The following is a 22,909-nucleotide window of genomic DNA, read 5'->3' as shown; positions in this document are numbered from 1 at the left end:
CTGGCTCGTACTCACTTTTTAAGACGCGTCATTCATGTAACATTTTTGACCCTGAGAAAAGATAGCTTTGAGGGCTCCCAGACAAACACACGCCAAATTTTGTTGCGGGGCCCATCTTGTAAATACTAATAGTGATTTGAATTCTTTGAGTGCTGTTGCATATGTAGCCCAAAGGGCACCTGTCCTGCATAAGAGGAGATAACATATAACTGAATGGTATATTGAGGTTTACAGAAGTAAAAAAAAAAAAGGAGGGGAATTGGGGGGCGGGCTAACCGCCAAAGCAGTCCAATGAAGATTGGGCTTACTCTGTGTGCATGGAATACTGACTGCCATGGTGGTGGTGGTGGGGAGATGGAAAATTGGGGTGGGGATGGACTGTAGTGGCTGGATTTCTACAGAAAAGTTTCAGTCAGCACAAACCTGAAGGCCTCTGCTGAAATGACCTTTCTGACAGGAAGCAGGATGGGTATCCAGAAGCATCCAGCAACTTAGTATTTTGCACCGGGGGTGGGGGGCTTTGGTACAGTGGTTTTTCCCTGCCCCTGAAGGATGCCAGGATCCCTGGCTGTGGAAGAACTGGAGGCAGCTGTTTCTCAAGGAAGCTGTCGGATGCCGTGTCTAACATACTGGCAAAACCACCACAGTATTTTACCAACACTCCACATTGCCGTAGTAGGAGAGCCAGGCTCCGGGAAGTCCTCCTTTATCAATGCCATGCTGGGCCTACATGAGGACGTCCCCGGTGCTGCTGCAACTGGCATGCAGACACAACACTAGGGGTCCAGGATTACCCACATCCAGTGCTTCTGCAGGTCACCTTTTGGGACCTCCCAGGAAAGGGAGCAACACCTTTTGACAAAGGCACCCCTGCTAAGCAGGTTGACTTAAATCGTTTTGATTTCTTCATCATAGTCGACTCCCAGCGTTTCCGGTCCACCCACACTGACCTGGTCCATGAAATCAAAAGAATGGGGAAGGGGTTGTATTTTGTGCAAACTAAAGTTGATCTAGACCTGGAGGCATCCAGGAGGCAACGGCCATCTGACTACAGTGAGGAGAAGATCCTCCTACTCATCAAGGAGGACTGCATTGAGTGCCTGATCAGAGAAGGAGTGAGCCACCCACAGGTCTTCATAGTATCCAACTGGGAGACCCTCCATTTTGATGTTCCCCTTTTACAGAAAATGCTGGAGAACGATCTCTTGAGGCTGAAGAAGCAAGTTTTTCTGTTCAGCCTGCCTACCACCTGTTTACCCATCTTAGAAAAAAAGAAAGCCACAATGAAGTGAAAGATAAGGCTCACAGCACTTTGCTCTGGATTCTTTGCTGCCATCCCAGTTCCAGGTCTGTCCTTCCTGGCTGCCATGATTCTCTCTGTGAAGTTCTGCTCTTGGCGCCACCTAGATTTTGGGCTGGATGGTGAATCCCCTACAACTCTTGCACACCTGTCTGGGAAGCCATTGGCCGCCCTTAAAGCAGTGCTGGAGTCCTTGGCAATAACACCAGTGGCTTTACAGAGGCTGCCTGACTTGGTCGCAGCCTCAGTGATGATAGCAGAATGTTTCTGGTGGGAGCGTTTCCCCATCTGTGGCTGCCTGCTGTCAGGAGGAATTTCACTTCTTTCCACCTACTACATGCTGCAGAAATGCTTGTCAGATGTTGTCAAAGACACCCAGAGGGTTCTGACCAAAGCTCTGGAGGCTGCAGAGAAGAAGTCCATTTAGCAGCAAAGAGCTGCACAGATACTGCTCCTCAGACATACCATTTTATGTAAGGATCTGCAGGTTCATGATTGCTGAAAACACGGAATGTGGTTACTGGCCACAGAATTGAACATTTTGAGAAAATCAGTTTCAGTTCAATAAAACAAAGAAATCAGTTTGCTAGACCACATCGCAGCAGTGGCTAAAGAGATAGCATAGATCTGGTCAAAACATTCTGCAACCAGCAATCCAAATTCTGGGCCAAAGAAAGCTCAATTCTGCAACCTGTATAAATTACACAACTAGAACAACAGTTTCCCCAACTGCAGTGCTTTACATTTTCCTACAGGAATGAATGACAAACATTCACTCCGATGGGAATAACTGAATGTGTGCACTTGGGGTCATTATTAGGGAGGGTCTAAGGCCCCAGTGATCCCTGCCCCCAAAGATCCCAACCATTGGAAATCAATCCTTCTAATAACCATATAGGTCACAAAGTATGAATGCAACAGAAACAGCTCTGGAGGGCGCCTAATTCAGTTAACAAAAACATTCTGTTAATTTCCCAGCATTTTGGAGCTTGAGTGAGCATGGAAAACCCTTAACACAACATGTTAGCGTTAAGGGTTTTCCATGCTCACTCAAGCTCCAAAATGCTGGGAAATTACGGCTATTTGGATGCGTTATTTAGGCAATATGCATATGGTATGCTTTGCTATGTTGTGGCTAGTTCTAGCTTCACCATTACATTGGAGATGGATGGCTGTCAGTAGCAGAGTAGATGACCTTCAAGGTTCCTGTCAACTCTTATCATTCTCTGATGATGGTACTGGCTGCCAGTTGGGTAACATGGAATAGTAGCTTCAGTTGCATGATAGCTCCAGTTGCGTAGATTCAATGTGTCTATTCCAGTGAAATTACAATCTGGGACTTAAGTCCACCACTCTGCCACTGACAGCCCTCCAGCTTCATCCCCACCAGGAGCATTCCAAGGGGAGCATGTTGGGTCTCCAGGTTTTGATCTCTTAAGGTTGAAAGGTGAGTGGGATTTCCTCTAAAAACTGCATAGGGGCCTGCTTGGCATTGTTGTCAGCTGGTGGGAGGGATAATGAGCAAGACTAATTCCTTCTCGTGGCAGGTCTAGTGCAGATTTGGGGACTGCAGAGACAGGGCTCACATTGATGAGCACCCCAAGACATCACAGTAGAGAAGGGGATTCCCCAAAACAACCTCTTCTGGCTTTCCAGCCCAAGGGAACCTGGAGCAGGGATCCTTCACCAGACCCAGATGGACCGACTGATGTCCAGCATTGACCAGTTCATGGGCTGGTGATGCGCACGGAACCTCCTCTTCACACCTTTCAGGTGGGTGTGCAGAGAAGAGCAAAGAACAGTTATAGCACTGATCCAATTAGGGTGGCAGGTGCAAAAAAAAAAAAAAAGGAGAGGGTTCCTGCTTCATTCATAGTTGTCTAGAAGAGTAAATGTTGCCAGCTGTTTGCATGACAAGCAACACCTGCTGAAATTCCTTCTTCTACACAATTATTTAAGGTGCAGGACCCATGTCCCTTTTTTTTTTTTCATCTGGCCAGCCTAGATCCAGTGCTTGGAGCCAGAGTGATACCATCCATGCAAGGTGACTGGGGAGAATGGCAGTTTCTACTCCCTCACCATGGTAGCATGTTTATACCACACTAAGATAGGAAATGTTGGCTTTTTTTACTAAATGAGAATGCTGCATATCAGACATTGAAAATTAATAAAAATGTTTCCTATAGTATTACCCATACATACTTTCCCGTGTCTTCACTTTGGGGGTGTAGCGCTAATGGTCAGATAGTCATGGTCATACCATTCCCCACCGAGGTTTAGATCGATGGCAGCCTCTTCCCCTTGTACGGGCTAAGGGCATATTCATATTGTTTGCTCCCTGGAGGCCAAGTGCTTTGGATATATTCCTGAGAATCCACGGAGAGTTTCTGTTCTCCGTGGCTGGTGCTCCAGTGAATCTCCTTTCGAATATGGAGATGACTTGAGTGGTTGACACAACAGCCACTAAGGGGCTTCTTCTACTGAGCAGAGCACATTCAGGTCCATTGGTTTCCCTCCTCTCTCGTAAAAACTCTCTCTGAACTGTGTATTTCCTGATAACAGCAGACAGTCCGATGACTAACTCCCAATGAAAGTGAAAGCAACTTTGTTTTTCAGAAAGTTACAGCTATCAAGATGGATCTTCCCATCAATGACAGGGCTGGCAGCAGCACCTGATATCCATGGGCAGCTGCAGGACCCACTGCTGATGCTTCTCCTGCCCCACCTTAGATTGTTTTTCTGGCCCAGCACTCCAAGCAGCACTAGGCAGGTAGGTCTAGCAAAACTTTTCATTTCCCACAATGCCTCTGGCCAAGCATCACTCTGGAGCACTGTTGAAAATTAAAATGGCATCTAGGCCCAGCCAGCCAGCATTGCTTGGAGTGCTACCACCACAGCCAAGGAAGCCCAGGAGGGGCAACTGAGAGAGCATGAGGCCCACCACTTTGCCCAGGGCCCCTTATCCAGGAGGTGGGCTGAAGGAAAGCTCAACAAGAAGCAGTAGTCATGTTCCACCCTAATCCGTAGTCAGCAGAATCAGCCATAATACTGAAGCTTAGCTGAATGGAAGCTAAGCACAGGCAACCTTTTCAGGCCTGTGGGAACATTTGGCAATTTGAGAAACTGTCCTGAATACCATCACAACATGGCTGCCATGGGAGGCGTGGCTGGGCACAAAGTACAAGTATCATGCCCAGACAACTGAGTACAGGGCAGAGGTGGGGTCTAAACCCCAATACACTAAACAATTCCTTTGAACCCACATATTATGCACCAACAGAAACCTATTTTGTAGAAGGCAAACGCTTGTTCTCCCCTCCCCTCCTCTGCCAGCCAAGTCATCCACCATTTCTTTTTCTGTCGCATCCCACGTCACCACTGACAGAGACACGTGCACCCTCTCTCTCTCTCTCATATGTCCATCCCACTAACACTGAGACATCTGTACCTTTTTAAAAAGAAAATGGCCAGACCGTCATGGTCCATATAATTTCTCAATGGAGTTTAGAGATGTTTGATTATTGGGAGGTATAGAAATATAATACATAAATAGATGGATGGCAGCCTCTTCCCTCGACAGCAGCAGCAGCATATCAGCTGAGCCGGATACGAGGTGCTAGGGAATTCTAGAGACCCACCGTGACTTACTTCCTAAGCACTTCGAAGTTAAGTTACATGTGCTGATGCCAAATTCATTCATTTATTCATTCATTTATGTCCCGCCTTTTTTCCTCCTTAAGGAACCCAAAGCAGCATACATAATCCTCCTCCTCTCCATTTTATCCTCACAATAACAACCCTGTGAGGTGGGTTGGGCTGAGAGTTTGTGACCGGCCCAAAGCCACCCAGTGAGCTTCCATGACCTAGAACCCGGATCCCACGACTCCCAGTCCAACATTCTAGCCACTACACCACACCGGCTCTCCCAACTTCCCAAGAGGTATCCATCTTAGTCTAGTGTACCAAAACTTACTAGTCTTGTGGCAACATGTGGTATTGTATCCATAGAGCAGGGGTCCCCAGTGCAGCAGCAGGGGACCTCCAACAGCTTTGCACTTCCTGCCCCATTCAAAAATTTATTTTTATTTTTTTAAAAGGGGAAGCATGTTGGGACACCAGGTTCTCCTTCCTTTTCCTGAACCTGCCACTGATCAGCTGTTTGGTGGGCAGGAAGAGAAGGAAAAAATTGCTTCCTGGGCCTGTCCAATCTTCTTCCACCCACACAGACTTTTCCCCCTTGCTCTCGCTCACTCTCTCTTCACTCCCAGGCTCAAGCCTCACTCTTTCTCTCCCCCGTGTCTTTCCCTCATTGTCTCTCCCTGCTCCTAGGCTCAGCTCACTCTTTCATTGTTTCCCTCTTCTTCACAGTCCCTGGCTTTGCTTCTTCTCTCCCTCTTACCCTTTTCTGTCATATTTCTTCCTCCCCCTGGCTCCTAACCTTGCTCTTTTTCTCTCCCTTCCCAGCCACTTTTCTCATTCTGTACATCCAGAGAGAGAGAGAGAGAGAACGTCAGAGAGAGAAATCCCTGTCAGTGGCTCTGATGGCAGAGAAGGAGATAGGAGCACCAGGTGGGGAATGGAGTGGCAGAGCCTGGGTCAAGGTAAGGAAAACCTTTCCTTTCCTTTTGGGCCTGGGGGATTTTACTTTTCTTTGGGGCTGGAGAAAATGTGTGTGTCTGCATGCATAGGATGATCAGAGCAATCCTATGTAGGTCTGCTCAAAAGTAATTCCCACTGAATTCCATGTAAGCATAAATAGGATTGCAGCCTTAACTGGGTGTTTTGTTGTGCATCTGTGGGGTGTAAGGCCCCAGGCCTGTAAGCAAGCTAACAGTACTTTTACAGATGCTTAGAGATCCATAATGCCCTCTGCTTTGGTTCATTATTAGTTGCAATCCCTTGTAAGTGGGCCTCTCGGCTTGTAAGATGAGTCAAAGGCTGATATAGTCCCCCCTCAGCACATTCCATGCTAACGAGCTCTGGTACCCTTTATCTTATCAGAGCCTAGGATGTGCCTGAGAAGTGAAGCCATGTTTATCTTAAGCCACAGCTGTCCATGCTGATAAAATTGTAGTAGTCTTGCTTTTGCCAAATATGTTACCAAGCACTATTAGGCTATGCTGGGAAAGTTGTAGAGGAACTCTAATTAATGGTTGCACCTGTCATACTACCTCACTGCTATGCCTGAATAACATGTATGATATAAAACCCATCTTGAAATACAGCTCTTTGTTCAGAGAAGCTGTCTTATCCAACCATTGGGTATGCCTGTGCTCTCTAAGATCCCAATAAAATCTCCTTGTAAGCACACCTGGATCTGACTTATCACTTTCTCAGCACCTCTAAATTTTGGGAGCCCATGGCCAGGGCATACATGGGGTTAAATATGTGGATTGGCTTTGGAGTTATGACCCTTCTTCTCTTTGGACTCCGTTTCTTTGGTGAAGTACTTTCTTTTGACTAGTCACATCCCCACGGCAGCCATTATGTGACTAGCCACATCCTCCATGGGAGCCCAGAGCAGTTTTATCAAATTCCCAAATATGTCCACGAGTCCAAAAAGGTTGGGGACCCCTGCCGTAGACACTTGGGCACCACTTTGTCTATAGTACAGTCAGGAGATGAGTTCAGTCAGTCTTTGTCAGATGACTTTTACTTGCAGAGGCTTAAGGACACAGACAAGATACGTGAAGACATACAGTTTATTACCTGTTTAGTTGCCTCTCTTGGCTTATGGCATCTAGCAGGACTGCCCAGCAGGGTTTAGGAGATACTGGGCCAGTTTGCATGCAGTGTCAATCCATGGTCTGTCAGGGATGAGCAAGAGAAAGCAAGTGCATAGCGTGCAGCATGCCAACCACTTCCACTTTTAATCAACAACCTAGTCAGTCCAATCATAGGTTCTTGAGCATGACATGTGAACCCAGAGCATTGGGTTGCTCAGGGCCTAAGCAACGCAGTGGTTAACCCACCAACAAATCATGAGTTAACCACTGGGTTGTTTAGTTCCTAAACAACCCAGCACTCCAGGTTCATACATCATGCTCAACAACCTATGTCCAGACCAATCATAGGTTGCAGGCCAAAGTTGTGGGCATGCAAGAGACAGCAGGCCTGTTCTCTCCCACTCATGCATTGTTTAAACCATGGGCCTGTTTCCACAAGCAATTTACTCCAAACTGGCTGTGTGGGGGGGTTGTTAGGGCTACATGATGTAGTGGCCACCCAGCAGCCACACCGGAGCTTATCGTGGAAAAAAACGGATTTCCTGAGACTTCTTGTAGTCCGATTCTTTTCCTTAATTCAGCTTGTCTGTGCTTCTGTTGTGGTGTACACCAGCCCTCCACATTACTTCAGTATATTAGTCCTGGGCAGAGGTGTGCCTTTCACCGTGACCCTGGTTAAGGGGTGTTTCCCCAATGTTTTCCCCGCCTGTGTTTCCCTGATCTTTCCACCATTTCCCTGCTGGTGACCAGAGTTGTTGTTTTTTAAAGTAAAGGATTAAACCAGAACAGCGCTTTAGCATGACGTCGTGAACCTGAAGCAAGCACTCCACATTCACCATTGGCAGCTGCTTATGGACTGTGAACTGTACATTTAAATTGTTACTCCATCGGGGCTAAGGCTTACACAGCTAAAAGCACCATGGGGTGCCATGTACATCTATACGTTCCCGGCCAGATCGCAGTTCCAGAGGTAGTTACCGCAGAATCCTCAGTTGTGCATTTAGAAAGCATCGCTGTCACGCGTTAGCTAAAAAAGCCCAAGTCTCCACTGTGCTTCTAACCCCCCCCCCTTGCTATCTCATTATAACACTATTGCACATTTCTCCAGGAATACACACACCCTCTCTGGCAGTATCTCGCTTTCACTGTATAACGCTACCTAGAAATAACACTATCACGCATTTGCACTATTGCGCAATAGCACATTTGTTCAGGGGTTCTTGCTAACTCCCATTGTGGTCAATGAGGCTTGTTCCCGAAATTGCACCATCACTCATTTGCACTATTGCGCAATAGCTCTATCACGCGATAGCACATTTATTCATGGATGCCTGCTAATGTTCAAGCCTGGTTTTTAGAGGGAAAGGGGAAAAAATGGGTGGAATCAGACATACATCAGGGAAGCCTACTCAGATGTAACTCCCATTGTGGTCAATGAGGCTTGTTCCTGAATTACTGAGATTGCCATTAAGCCAAAAACACTAAGCAGAGCCAGCGCACATCCTATATTAATTGGGTGAAAGGCATAGTAAGTCCCCTAATGGCTGCGAAGCATTCCTTCCAAAGCTGCGTGTCTCTGCTGTTTGGTTCAAGGCTTTTCGGGAGTAATTAATGCCAGCTTCAATCCTTTGCATCCTCACCCCACCCAGAAGTATGTTTCTGTCAGCGACTTATAATGGTGCGGTGCATTCCTTCACGGAGCCCTGCCGATTCCATGAAAATTCCAGTATTCCTCCATTTGCTTCACCCTTCCATTGTCGTGGAAAAACAGCCCATGAGCTGTTGCTACACACAAACCAGATCATTGCCTACTTGCAAGAAACGGAAACGAATTAAACATTTTACTGAAGTGCAACACCCAGTATAATGACTGCATATAGACAAAGAAATAATGTTGAGGCAAATAAAAACAAAGGAACTAAAATCAATCAATAATTAGATTAATTCAGAAACAGTACAGGAAAAAAACAGCAATGAAAAAAATATAACAGCAATACAAAGTTAAATACAAATCAAGCATCTTCCTAAACTCCCTCCAGCCCATCTATAGAAACACTAAATCATTCCAGGGACCTATTCGATCTCTCAGCTGTTCACAGCATGGAGAGGAGCAGAGTCATGTGCTCTGGCTCTGTCCCCTGTCCTTTCCACCTTCTCGCATTGATGGGGAAATGTACCGGTGTTCAGCTGAACATGGTTACAGAGCTCCATGCAATAAGGAACCCTGCTTTATCAGGGTTCCCAATTGTGCAAAGCTCACTTGAACGTGGTTACATTTCCTTATAGACCTTCCTCATCAGAGATTGTGAGTGGAGGGGGGGGCGCTGGAGAATGTGTCCCCTCTCCGCTCCATGCTTGAAAGTTTTGAACAACTGAACAGGGCATAAGGATGCAATCATATGCATGTTTAGACAGAAAAAAAGGCCTACCAATACCAGCATGGCTGGCTGGGGCATGCTGGGAGCCGTAGGCCTTTTTTCTGTCTAACGTGCATAGGATTGCACCCTTAGTGTCATAACATGCTACATTTCAGAACAGTTCATAGCTATCAGAGTCCAAGGGGGGCAGAAGGTCTTTCTCCATCCATCCCTCAGGAGGAGATGGGAACAGTACATTACCACTAGCCCAGTCCTACTTCCTGGATTTTTTTCGATTGCAGCATAATTTATTCTGATGTCAGAAATCAATCCTCTGCTGCGGAATGCTTCACTACCAATAAAATGACACATTTGCTGTTTTTAGAAAACTAAGCAATATTCAAAATGGATGTAATTCATTGTTTTTAGTATGTTCACGTAGGAGCACCATTTGTATCATCTGACTTAATATAAATTCCCGGCTGCACAATGTGATGTCATTCTTGTTGTTTTTTCCTTGAAGTATTCCGCATCCTGACAATTTCAGCTTTAATTTGTTTTTATTTCTTTTTAAGGTGAGCTTCTAGTCTTTTGTGATGTAAATAGAGGCTTGGAAGTGTGGAGCCATCCCTGAAGAAATCTCAGAAGCCAAAAGGAGCTGAGCAGGATTCCTAGTTTCAAGAAATGGAGTACTGCACAGTCCTTTGTCTTCTTCAAGATCAGGAGGAAAATATGAATTACAGAAGGATTTTTTTTTAAGTATAAGCAAATCCATTTAATTTGCTCGAATGCTGTGGTTACTTTTGCACAACTTTGCGTTTCTTTATTTTTTTTAATTGCAGAGGATATTTATCTTTGATCATCACTGAATACCTCAGAGAGTTCCTGCCCTGGGCTGGCTCTACCACTAGGCAGAGTGAGGTGGTAGATTTGGGGTGTCCTGAAAAGGAAGCAAGTAGTTCGCTATTTAATTTGTTATAGTTGAAATGTTTTTGCCAGGCACAGAGGTGCTTGTGGGATTGTCCTCCTCCCGTGCCAAAATAACTTGGCTGGCTTTGGGTGCTATGCACCTTAACTTGAGTGGGTGGGAGTGCAATTTGCTGTTCAGCCTCATGAAGCAAAATGGCTTGGACTGGCCTCGTTCCTGCCTCATGACCAGAGGTTCTCCACGGGCCTATCTTCATGGGTGATTTGCTGCGGAAAGGACTGTTTAGAGGTCTTTCACGGCACATGATATCATGGCCAGTCTGCAGCCACCCCAGACTTTACCTGTGGGAAAGCCCCATTTTTGCAGAGTACTTTTACTCCATATTTTTTTTTAATTCAGCTCCCCTGTGGTTCAGCTGCTGTGTGCCCATCCCTCCGCTTTAAATTTGGTATGCTCGGGCATTCCTAGGAGTGTGTCTTTCACTTGGCCATGCCTTCAGTAAGCTAGATAACTAGAGTAATTAGCCTCCCTTTCCAACACATCAAAGCGCTACAACAGTGTTTCAAGATTTCTGAATCATGCTTTGCTTCCTTTTTGTCAGTAGGAGTAACTTGCCTCTGTGATTATGCACTTCTCTGATGCTTTCAATACTTCACTTCTCTGATGTTGTGTGAGGTCGCTTTTCCGATGTTGTGTTAAGTTGCGTCACTGATGTTGTGCAAAGTCACTTCTCTGATGTCGTGTTACTTCGCTTCTCTGATGCGAGTAAGTGCTGTAGCGATCTTGCGTGGTCTCAGGAACATGGGAGCACAGAAGCCTGTCATTGCGAGCAGGGAGAAGTGCCCAGGGAAGGAGAAAGGGCGGTTGGAATAACTCTGTGACAGTTTGCTGGAATGGGGCAAAATTGGAGTGGTGGGATACTCTCATAGGGAGCCTTCAGATGCTGCACTGGAGAACTGGGGACATTGGCTTCTTCAGGCAAAAGTGTGCACATTATGGAAAGGGGGGAGCTCTAACTCTGTGACAGTTTGCTGGAATGGAAGTTCAAATTAGTTACTCTCCATTCATAATAATGCATTAGCAGTGGGGAGCCTTCAGAATTGGGAAATAGTTACCATTCATCATAATGTAGCAGCAGACGGGAGACTGTACAGGGGTGGGAAACAAGCCTCTCTCATTGGTTGAGCAGCCCCTGCCAGGTTGATGATATTCAGTTCTACTCCCCACACCCAACCTGGAACTATGTTCCTTTCAAGTGCTGTGTGACCAGTGAAAACCAGACTGTAAAGGTATAGTGCACTCAGCTTTTCTTGCTTCATGTGTTCCTGACAGACCAACGCCGATTTCATGAAAATCCAGATAAAACTCCAATATGCTTCTCATTTTGTTGTCGTGAAGATTCCCCCCTCCCAGGCTTTTTTACAAATCCTTTCAGCATCTTCAGCCACATCATTTAGGAACTTTGACAGCATCTTGTAAGTAAGTATAAAAGATAATGCTGCCATTCCCAAAAGAGCCAGGATAGTGAGCCAGTGTCCCGTTCCAAGCAAAACCATGTAAACTGAGTTAATACGTTCCTTCACAATAACATCAGTTTGGTCTCTTTTTTCCGGAGACGATTGAATCTGAGCTTCCAGGTCTTTAACAGGGATGTTTATGCGCCTGGCCAGCAAAGTTAGAGAGTCAGCATCCAGCCCAAACCACTTGTACATCTGAACCATGTATTTTTGTAAAAACACAGCATCAAAACGTGCAGGAAATGGAACAGGAAATGGAACAGAATTGATCGAAGCAGACACCAGAGCTATTTTCCACAACTCTTCCTTTAAGGCAGCCTTCTTCTGTTCTATTAAGGCAGGAGAGAGGTTGGGGAGGCTGAGCACAAACTTTAGTTTCTTCAGCCTGGGCAGATCTTTCTCCAGTTTCTTCAGCAAATCAAGGAAGTCATATTTTTCACAATTCTCAGAGGAGATCAGAAAGACAGGACTAGAGTCCCTTAAGTGCTTTTGAATGAATTCCTTGCAGTCATCCCTAATCATTTTTAGGACTTTCTCTTCATTGTAGTCCCTAGGATATGCCTTTTTATAGTTTTCCAAGTCTACATCCACTTTGGAGCGAACAAAATACAGCCTCTTTCCCATCTTTTGGATCTCCTGAGCTAGGTCAACATTGTTGGATTGGACCCGTTCTGAAGCTATAATGATGAAGAAGTCATAGCGGGAGAAATGCACCTTCTTGTGGTAATCCTCAGGTAGACAATTTACAGATCCTATCCCTGGCAGGTCCCAAAACATCACATTGGGGTCCTTAGGGTGCTTATAAACAGTTGGCTTCTGTGTTGTTTCTATCCCTCCTACAGCGGCAGCACCATCATCTTCAGCACTTAGGCCCCGCATAGCATTGATGAAAGACGATTTCCCAGAACCTGTATCTCCAGTGATAGCAATGTGAAGCTCGGTGTTTTCCCAGGACTCCAGGTCCTTTTTCATTTCAAAAGTCATTTCATCCATGCTTCTGTCTTTAAACATCTTACTTAATTTCTCACATAACTTCTGGGCCAGTCGAGATGAACAGTCTTCAAAAAGGTCTCTGAAGGCTATGATACATTCCATCTCTTTTAAAAGTGGTTTGATGGACGTCATTTTTCCTAGAAAAGAAAAAGGATTAAATAAGACTTTGTATTGGCTGCATGAAAACAAAGGCATAGAATAATCCACCAAGCTGGAAAATTCAGAGGGGGTTTACACTAGAACTGAAACGCTGATGTCCATCAAAAGTGCAAATATTGAAGACCGGATTTTAACTTTAAATTTTGACTGTATAAGATTGCCAACTTGTCAGTCACTGGAGGCCCCTCCATCAAATTATTGATGTGAGCCAGACAGCGCTGTATCAACTCCATCTGATACGGCAGCTGCACCCCTTCCTTCCCGACCGTCTGCTCCCATTGGTAGTACATGCCCTGGTCTCCTCTCGTTTAGACTACTGTAATGCGCTGTACGTGGGGTTCCCCTTGAAGACGGTTCGGAAGCTGCAGCTGGTACAGAACGCGGCAGCTCGCCTGATTAAAGGCAGCCGCCAGCGAGATCACATCACTCCAGTGCTGAAGGAGTTGCACTGGTTATCAGTTGTTTTCTGGGCCAAATTCAAGGTGTTGGTTTTGACCTTTAAAACCCTATATGGTTCCGGCCCAGCCTATCTTAAGGAGCGCCTCCAGCAACACCAGACAGGCCGCTTAACAAGATCAGCCTCGGATGGCCTTCTCTCTGTCCCATCAGCCAGGACAGCTAGACTGGTGGGGACGAGGGAGAGGGCCTTTTCTGTGGTGGCCCCCACTCTGTGGAATTCCCTCCCTAAGGAATTCCGTCATGCCCCCTCTTTAATGAGCTTCCGTTGTGCATTAAAAACGTGGTTGTTCAGGCAGGCATTTGGGGTGGGTAAGGGTATTTTAGAAAATGTTCTTATTGTAGAATTTTATTGTTTTAAACTGTTTTATTATATGTTGCACATCACCCAGAGTGGCTGGGTGACCAGCCAGATGGGCGATTAATAAATTTAATAAATAAATAAATAAATATTTCCACTGGAATGTGCTAGGCTGATCATCCATGACAAGGATGCACAACTCCAATCATTTTGAGACCCGGTCCTATATTTTTATTTACTAGAGAACACCACTCCATTACTTTAACCACAATAAAGCATTTTTCTCATATCTTCAAGCCATTCTGTTCATCTCTTTTCTGTCTGTGCATCCTCTCAGCATACTGGTGAGCCTGCACTTCAATTCTTCAGATAGCCAGAGAGGTGGGGGGTCTCCACAATATCATTTTTTAAATGCAGCAACTAGAATTGCAGACACTACTCCAAACACAGCTAAGCTGTCGATTTTCTAAAGGCATTTGGAAAGTGGCAGCTTTTTCAGCCCTTTTCCAAAGGGCTTAATCCCTTATCAACTTTAGCATGGAATTTACCTTTTCCATAGGTGCTGCACAGTGAGTTGAACCCAGGCTTGGCATCAGCACCTGGCAACATTTGCCCATACACCCTGGCAGACCCTGGAATGGGCCAGGTGCTGAATGGCAGCTCAACACTACAGCATTGCTGCTACTGCTGGGTAAGGGAGGGGTGTGTGTGTAAGGAAACGGGTATGTCTAGTGGTTAGAACATTGCAACCGCTAGGAGGCCTAAGGGGAGGGGACAAGAGAAAGGAACTGGAAGTTACAGGGTAACAAGGGAGATGAACAAGACAAGTGGCTGTTGATGCAACATGTTCTCTGTCACCTCCTAGTGTCTGGAAGCATGCGGATTTGTTGTTCCCAACATCCAGCACACTTTATAATTCAGAAATCAATGATAAGTGTTCTTTCTTTCCCTCTTTCTTTCTAGTATATTTATACTGCCTTTCAATTACATCCCTCTGGGTACATCTGGTTTGGCCCTTAGTGTCACCATTTTTTACTCTCAGCATCATTTTTTGTTCACTATTCTTTCTGCACAACTGTAACTTCAAAAGCATTCTCAAGACTGCTTGTGAGGTGCCTAAGAGCTGTGCAATTTTCTTTTTTGTTAAGTAAAAAATGATTCCTTTAAACATTTTTTTCATCACTCCATTTCCAGACACTCTGTGGCTTCCTGTGCCATGGGAAGATATCAGGATCTGACATCCTCCCACGGGTTTTCTAGGAAACCAGGGAGGTAGCAGAGTGCTGAAGAGCAGAAAATGGATTCTTAAGGAAGAACAGAAATGGTGGGCACGTGCGGTGGATTCAGCTGAAGCCCAAGCTTGATCAGGTCCCTTCAGACCATTTCTGGTGCTTCCTGAGTTGAAAAGGACTTCTTCTGAAGCAACCAGAGCCAAAGCTGGACCTGCAGAAAGCTTCATGCATGAGCTGAGGTTCAGAAATGAAGTCAGTTTCAAAAAATAGTATATTTTGCTTTTGTGTCTCTAAAGCGGGGGGGGGGGCTGTTTTCCGGTGGCTTCTTTTATTCCTGTTCTTCATTCTGATTCCTCCTTTCTCCTTCTGAAATCATTCCTTCCCCCCAGTCTGAAGTCCTTTGCAACACATGATGTCATCACCAATTTGCAGCCAACCAGCAGCTTCTGTCTTGAAAAGCCACATTTTCAGAAAGTTGTTTCACTTCATTTTTTTTTTAACTTAAAGAGGCTCCTAGGCAGTTCCGCTGCAGTATGCCCCATCCCTCTACAATACATTCTGAATATGCCTCTGTGACATGGCTGTGACATGGCAATGATGTGGTCAAGGGTGGGGCTGCCCCTCCTCCCCCATTCACTCTTTTTCGCCATTGGCAATACTGTGGCCAGTCAGAGTAACTCACCCACTTTCCCGGTTCACAAAAGCACTACCGCACTGTTTCCCCCCGTCGGAATTGCGCATCTATTCCTTTAGCCAGTGGGAGTAACTAACCTGCCTTTCCAGTTCACAAAAGCACTACCGCCCTGTTTTCCCCCCTTCGGAATTGCGCATCTATTCCTTGAGCCAGTGGGAGTAACTAGCCTGCCTTTCCAGTTCACAAAAGCACTACCGCGCTGTTTCCCCCCTTCGGAATTGCGCATCTATTCCTTTAGCCAGTGGGAGTAACTAGCCTGCCTTTCCAGTTCACAAAAGCACTACCGCGCTGTTTCCCCCCTTCGGAATTGCGCATCTATTCCTTTAGCCAGTGGGAGTAACTAACCTGCCTTTCCAGTTCACAAAAGCACTACAGTGCTGTTTCACCCCTTTGGATTTGTACGTTCATTGCTTTAGCCTGCCTTCCTCATTCATAAAAGCAGTACAGCACTGGGAATGGGGAATTAGTTGCTTCTGTTTTCATAAGAGTGCACTAGCAGGGGGGAGTCAGGGGAGAGAAACAAGCCTCTCTCAGTTGATAATACTTTTCTCATTCATAACAGTGGTACAGCTCTGGGAATGGGGAATTAGTTGCTTCCATTTTCATAAGAGAGCAGTAGCAGGGGGGAGCCAAGAGCAGAAAACAAGCCTCTCTTATTCACTGAGCAGCACCTCTGGAGTTGATGGTATTCAGTTCTCCGCCCTGACTCCACCCACCCCATCCCGAAGTTTAAAAATCTGTGACTGGAAAAGCGGGCTTTTAGGTGCTATATAATCCAGGCTTCTTGCTTCATGTGCCGCTGACAGACCAAATTTGATTTCTGGAAAAGGCAGAGAAAAGCTGAAAGTGATTCTCGATGCGTTACCATGAAGATGACCTCCAGGGAATCACAGCAGAGCGCGGAGGTGATTCTTACATCCTGGCAGCTCTCTAGCCAGCGTAGAAAGGAGAAGAAAAAAGACAGGTCCTTTTCCAGGTGGCACCTCAGTTGTGGAATACTCTCCCCAGAGAGGCTCACCTGGCACCTATGTTGTGGTCTCTTTGGTGCCAGCTGAGCCTCTCTTTTTTTCTCCTAAGCCTTTTACAATTGCCCAGCTTTTTTTCTGGCACGCCACCTGAGTCTTTATGGCAATCATATTGCATTTACATCTCACCTAAAATGACCAAGAACCATTAAAAAAAATAGGAAAACCCAGTCCCCTGTCCGCAGAATCACAATTTAAAACTGACCAATGCAACAGCAAGGCTAGAGGAGTAGATGGGAAAGGGTGAGGAGGAAGGAGCCCTAAGGAAGTATGAAACAACAGATCCTGGACCAAAAACCATAACAGTTGAAGACTTTATAGAAGGACATGCAATACAGAAGAAACAGCTGCTCTAAAAGCTTCTAAATAAGAAAGAGAAGAGGAAGATTCAGATAGCTCTTGGGATCCATTCTTATTAGTACCATCCCAATTTCTGCTTCTGCATCCTTTTCATCACGCGTCGCATCATGCTGCACAGCATTGACAAAGGATAATTTACCAGCACCTGGCACCCCTGTGGTGGTGATGTTGTGTTTTTTTCCCTAAGAAATGATGAATTTCAGCTGTTGTATCTGGGACATTACCTTGGTCCATACCACTGTTCCCCTCTTCGTGTTCCTTTATTTGCTTTCGTTTTGAGCTCACTTTACCCATGGCTGTGCTTTTGTATTATTTTGGTGATCTGAAGAAAAACAGAAATATTGTGATTGCCAATGCAGGCTACCTAGAACGTTTTCTACATGAAGCTGTTAATCCATTGTATCTACTTTTGGTTTTGTCACAGAACTGAGATCACAGCACGGTGCCGAATCTGAATACCAGAGCGAATTGGGGTGCCTCGGGGGTGCCTTGGTGAGATCCAAAGTGGATCAGAAGAGCACTGAGGCACTCCAACGCAAAGGGAGTCATCACCAAAGTGCCTCAGTCCACCTCAGAGATTTGGAGCTATTCTGATACCTTCTGATGCCCAGACAGCCTGTCTCTAAAATCAACTTGGGAGGGATCAGGGAGGAGGGAGCGGGGAAGGGGAGAGGAGGAGGAGGAGGAGGAAGTGAGCTTTGGCAAATGGCAACTCTAGTTGCCAAATTAGGGCTGAACGTAACCCAGCTGTCTCCAATCAATGACAGTGTTGGAGGATGGGGGTGGGTGGGGGGAATACTGGAGAAAAGCCTGTGTTTCATTGTAAGAGAGACAGAGAGAGAGCTGTTAGTTGGCTAGATCCGGGGGGGGGGGGGGGCTCTCTGTGTTGTACAGCAGCTTTGCTCTATTTATTCTTTCCAACCCAGCCCTTTCCAATGCAGTTATTCCCTTTCTCTCTTTCCTAGATTATTTATTTAAAAAACCAAAACAAAACAGTACTTTAGTAGTTTAGTTTCCGCCTTGCCTTGCCTTGTTCTTTGCCCCCCCCCCCCCCGCCGCCTTCTGAATTATTCACCCGTTCTTATAATTTTTCTCTTTCTTTTTTTCAGATTCTTTAGAAAAAAGGGAGGGAGAAAATTTTTTAAAGTAGTTTCATTTCCTCGCCTTGTTCTTTGCCCCCCCCCACGCTCTTCTCAGTTCAACTCTTTCTTCATAGTTTTCCAGATAGATAGATAGATAGATAGACAGATAGACAGACAGACAGACATCCCTTGTTCTTGGCTCTCACCCTTCTCAGTTCCTGTATTCCTTTCCTTCCCATTTTTGAACTCTATATCTCCCCGCCCCCCAAAATAAAAAAAGCCTTTTTTTTGTTTGCTTATACATAGCTCTGCATTTGCTTATCTTTTGCCTCGTGTGTGTGTGTGTGTGTGTGTGCGTGCGTGCGTGCGCTTGTGTTGTGGTAAAGCAAAGTACTACACATGTCCCCATTTCAAAATACAGTGGGCAAAGCACTACACACACATAACATCAAAGCAAAGCACTATAACTTCTCCCTGTTTCCATGCAGGCATGTGATACCTTGGCCCCTCCCAGCCCCCTTTGAGGGCACTACCCCCCTCCAAAGCCCAGTCAGTTTGGCCCACTGGCTTGTGTGCTAGGTGCAGGTGAAATTTGAGGTTTTCCAGGAAAACTCCCAAAGCACAGAGCTGTACCTTCTCCCTGTTTCCATGCACAAGTGTGGCACCTTGGCTCCTCCCAGCCCCCTCGAGGGCATCGCATCCCCCCCCCCAAAGTCCAGGCAGTTTGGCCTACTGGCTTGTATGCTAGGCGCAGGTGAAATGTGAGTTTTTCCAGGAAAACTCCCAAAGCAAAGAGCTGTAGCTTCTCCCCACCTCTGCCCCTGCCAACACACTGAAGACGCCTCCTATTGCACTGGATTGTTTTGACACACAGTGGAGTGTTATTTGAATAAGAAGTTAATTACTATAAATAGTATGCATGTAGTGCTTTTTGGACGTATTGAGTTGGAGGAACACCACACAAGCACGCACATGGACATGGACACAGACACAGACACACAAGAGCAAAAGAAAAGCGGAACTACCTAAGCAAAAAAAAGGTGTGTTTTTGTTTTTGTAATGTTTTATATTTAATTTTCATTTAGGGAAGGCAAGTAAAGTTCAAGAAATACAGTAGGATGGTGGAGACGGTAAGATAAGATAAAAGCCAAGACCAAGCAAACAAGAAACCCCTTCTTTAATTTCTGTTTTGGGAGGAACAAGACAGAAAAGAGACAGAAAGATCACTTCAGAACATAGTGTGCTTTTATTTAAGAATTTAGAAAGCAAGAAAAAAATAAATGGTTGATTATTATTTGGGGGCGGAGGGAGGGGGAGGAATATGCCCAGAAGTCAATGTTTGTTTTTAAAAATCAAAATAAGACTGGATTTTTAAAAAGCTAGAAAACACAAGAGTTGAAAGACAAAAAGAACATGGAATGGAATGGAACCAGAAGCTGTGAGGGTCTAATTAACAGGAAACTTTGCAGAGTCCCCAGGTGAGCACCTCATACAAGGATGGAAACGCGGGGGCGGGGGGGAGTGTAGCAAGGAGTGAAGAAAAGCTATGTTTGTATGCAAAAATATTGAAAAGAGATGAATACACACAATGAAATAGCTGGAGGACGACAGAAATACAAGGCAGCTGCAATGGGTGCCCAGGCAGAAAACAAACACTCCCAAAGGGGCAGCTCATCCACAGAGCTAAGGACCGATCCCAGGACAAACGTAGCTGTTCTGGTTTTAGAAATCTAGGAAAGCCTGGCTGATAGCAATCAACAACAAAGGAATCGAAGGAGAAAGAACTACAAGGACTGCACACACACCAAATCAGCTAACCATACGCCAGCCCTCTCCCAAAGACACAGTTCGCGCAATAAACAAATGCAGCTGTTCACCGAAATATATATACCCCCCTCCTCCACCATTCACTCTGATTGGAGACTGCTGGCGTAGGTTCCATCCGAGAATTCCCATTCACCAAAGCACACTCCCTACTCCACCTCTGCTCACCTTCCTTCCCACCTCCATTCACCTCCCGCATCCACTTGCCTTTCCCCTCCTTCCTCCTCCTCCTGCCCCTCCACATGAGCATTCGGAAGTTGACACATTTTGGAGACAGCCTGTCTGGACTGCCCAGGCATTCAGAAGAACTCCGAATACACAAGGCGGAGGAGGCACTTCGTGGAGGGAGGCACTTCACCTCAGAGCCCCAGTTCTGCTCTGATCTGCTTCGTGTCACGAGGCGGGTCCTCTGAAGCAGCCCACTTCGCCTTGTTATTCAGGCTTCGCAAAAAGGCGGTGCACAGCCCTCAAGACAGCATGGAACAAAATGTTTCAAATGTTTCACAAGCACCTTGACAAGCACTTCTGAACAAGTTTCAATATCCTTGTCAATTTCGGTTCTTCATCAGTGCTCACTACCTGAACCTGTAGCCCATAAACACAGAGAAAGATGTACAGTGAGTAGCTACTCCTCCCTGTTGATTTGATGCACAATCCCCCCCCCTCTTCAGAATCCTCCCATTCTCCAATTCCCACCATCTGGGGCTCTAAATCATGGGTGTAACATGGCTCCTTTTCTTGCTGTTGGGCCAGATCAGAAGTTACACTTCCCGCTCTCATGGAATCCATTGCAGAGTCAGGCTACACCAGCGTCCCAGGCCTTGAGGTTTCCATTACAATACTGTATTCTAAATCACCATTCTAAATCATACAGGGATAATTTAGATGACAGTTTGGTAATGGGAACCTCAAGGCCTGGGAACCTGGCTCAGCCTGACTCTGCAGCAGTTCCTAGACCCAGGCGCCTCAGTGTTAAGGTCCGCTGTGATGCTTGGGCCAGACTCCACACAGAAAAGGCCCATGAACCCTTTGTGGCCCTCTTAGGGAATTCCAACACCCCTTCTTGGTACCCCATTGTGAGAACGTAAGAACATAAGAGCTCTGCGACATCAGGCGAAAGGCCCTTCTAGCCCAGCATCCGGCTCAGATAGTGGCCAGCCAGCTGCCTGCGGGAAGCCCACGATCAGGACATTTCTCCCCAAACTTTCCACATAAAGGCGGCACCAGTGTGGGGAGGGAGAGGAGGCAGTGCACAGCTGTGACCAACAGCCCTCTCTTTGGGAAGTTGAGGTAATATATCACAGGACTGATCCAGTATCCTGTGCTCTTTTTCAGAACAATTGCCTCCCCGGAAATGTAGGTGATAAGTGTGTCCTTTTAGGGAAACCCAGAAAATGCAAAGACTGCTCTTGCACAAGACGTCCTATAACTATTCACCTGAAACTTGTCAGCCTTGATCCCCTCAGAAGGAGTAACTATCTCTGCAAATTTCATCCAGTTCTGCCAAGAAATAAATAAGATATTGGCAGTTCCTTTTATAAGAAAACCCAAACGTTAAGGGTGCAATCCTATGAATGCTTAGACAGAAAAAGGTCCTACAACTCACAGCATTCCCTAGCCAGGGTGAAGTTTATGTATAATTCTTAGAAAGCTGTATTTTCATTCATAGATGTATTTATACATTTCATATGCATGCATTGAAATTAATCTATTCATGTGCCCACAATTTTTATTCTTTTCCCCTAATTTGTTTTGTTGAAATTTCACACACAATAATTAATTAAAAAAAGCATGCATAGGATTCCTCTTTAAGGGCATTAAAGGCACCAAAGCCCCCGCAATATGAAATTAGGCAGCCATAATTCCTGCATAAGGACCTACTACTTCTGCAAATTTCATACAATTCCAGCAAACAGAAATGGGTGCGTGGGTGGATATAGATATAGATAATACAGATATATAGCCACTTGGTGTTTTAGAGTGATAGACAATGAGAGGCATGAAGATTTAGATTTCTGATTCATGATTCAGAATCAGATCTGAGTGGAATCTGGAGGTCTCCAAACCGGTCCAAACTTCATCTTGTGGTCGCTACACAACTCTAGTAAAACTCCAAAATTTATGTATTAAAATAAATGTTATTTGATCATTGCTTTTTTGAAAAACCTTGCCGTGTCAAAGAAGAGAATGGAGAAAAATGAGATGAGCCGAGACTGGCTTACCTTTTACAGCCAAGGAAGGATTGCTTTTGAGGAGCTGACGAAACAGTGGAATGTGTTCAGTGGTAGGCTGGATAGTTTGAGAGCATGCCTTTTCTTCCCCCTCTTATAAACTCTCTGCTATTTATTATCACAAGAAATAGACTGAAGTGTCCTCCCATAGCCATATATGGTGCATGCCTTTTATCTCCTCTCTCCACAGTATGAATCACATGTGCTGCTGGTGCAACTGGACTGCTGCTTATATGAGCAACATTCCTCCTTCGTACCAAAGTTTCATATGACCCCGTGGCTGGATGATCAGCAGGGGAAAAGAAGCCATTCTGGATTTTTTTTATCGGCCCCATGCATGCCTCTCACATGCCCACCATTTCCCTAATAACCCATGCTGAGGCATGCATTGTCGTGTAGTCCAATTCCATCAAGGTGTGAAGTGGGCATAGCTTCTAATCCACCCCATAACCCCTACAACAAGCCACAGGTTGCAGGGAGGTTTCGAAGCCCTGCTGGTCCTCCGAACTGGTCGGTATCTCTATATTCTGGAATAGAATGTGTATGCTTTCATCTAAGCATATAGTGTTATCACCTAACTTAGCAGTGGGGGACTTCAAGCTCACGGGCCAAATCCAGCCCTCTTAGAGTCCCAGTTCAGGCCTCTGAGGGTTCCTAGACAGCCCTGCCCACTTTGCCTGGCCACACACCTTCTCCTGGCTGCTAAACATTTGGTGGTTTCCTA

The 22,909-nt window shown here is 45.7% G+C and overlaps 1 protein-coding gene and 1 pseudogene across 18 annotated transcripts in view; one reads left to right on the top strand and one right to left on the bottom strand.

Annotated features, from left to right (window-relative positions):
* Positions 1-22,673, bottom strand: part of LOC146337773 (interferon-inducible GTPase 5-like) — a 42,535-nt gene extending 19,862 nt beyond the window's left edge. For 8 of the 17 annotated variants that reach the window (XM_084815225.1, XM_084815231.1, XM_084815227.1 and 5 more), the window contains exons 1-5: positions 22,177-22,355; positions 21,392-21,454; positions 20,466-20,539; positions 17,273-17,370; positions 7,010-12,958 (exon numbers count right to left, since the gene is read on the bottom strand). In XM_084815225.1, coding sequence (XP_084671351.1) covers positions 11,691-12,958; positions 17,273-17,342 — 1,338 coding nt within the window. In that variant the 5' untranslated portion in view covers positions 17,343-17,370; positions 20,466-20,539; positions 21,392-21,454; positions 22,177-22,355 and the 3' untranslated portion in view covers positions 7,010-11,690. Of the gene's footprint in view, positions 1-7,009; positions 12,959-17,272; positions 17,371-20,161; positions 20,540-21,391; positions 21,455-22,176 lie in introns of all 17 variants that reach the window. The other 9 variants (XM_084815226.1, XR_014785087.1, XM_084815239.1 and 6 more) reach the window with 9 other exon arrangements.
* LOC146337774 (interferon-inducible GTPase 5-like) lies at positions 553-10,100 on the top strand (annotated as a pseudogene). Its single transcript, XR_014785228.1, has 3 exons — positions 553-4,070; positions 5,765-5,901; positions 9,959-10,100. The product of XR_014785228.1 is annotated as an interferon-inducible GTPase 5-like (transcript).
* Positions 22,674-22,909: the final 236 nt, after the last annotated feature.

The sequence above is a fragment of the Heloderma suspectum genome, chromosome 10 (assembly GCF_057233095.1).
Source record: "Heloderma suspectum isolate Gila_16-S chromosome 10, 16-S_ref, whole genome shotgun sequence".
In the NCBI taxonomy this organism is placed as follows: Eukaryota; Metazoa; Chordata; class Lepidosauria; order Squamata; family Helodermatidae; genus Heloderma; species Heloderma suspectum.
Note: the sequence above shows the minus strand (reverse complement) of the source record. Positions and strands in the feature narration are given on the sequence as shown.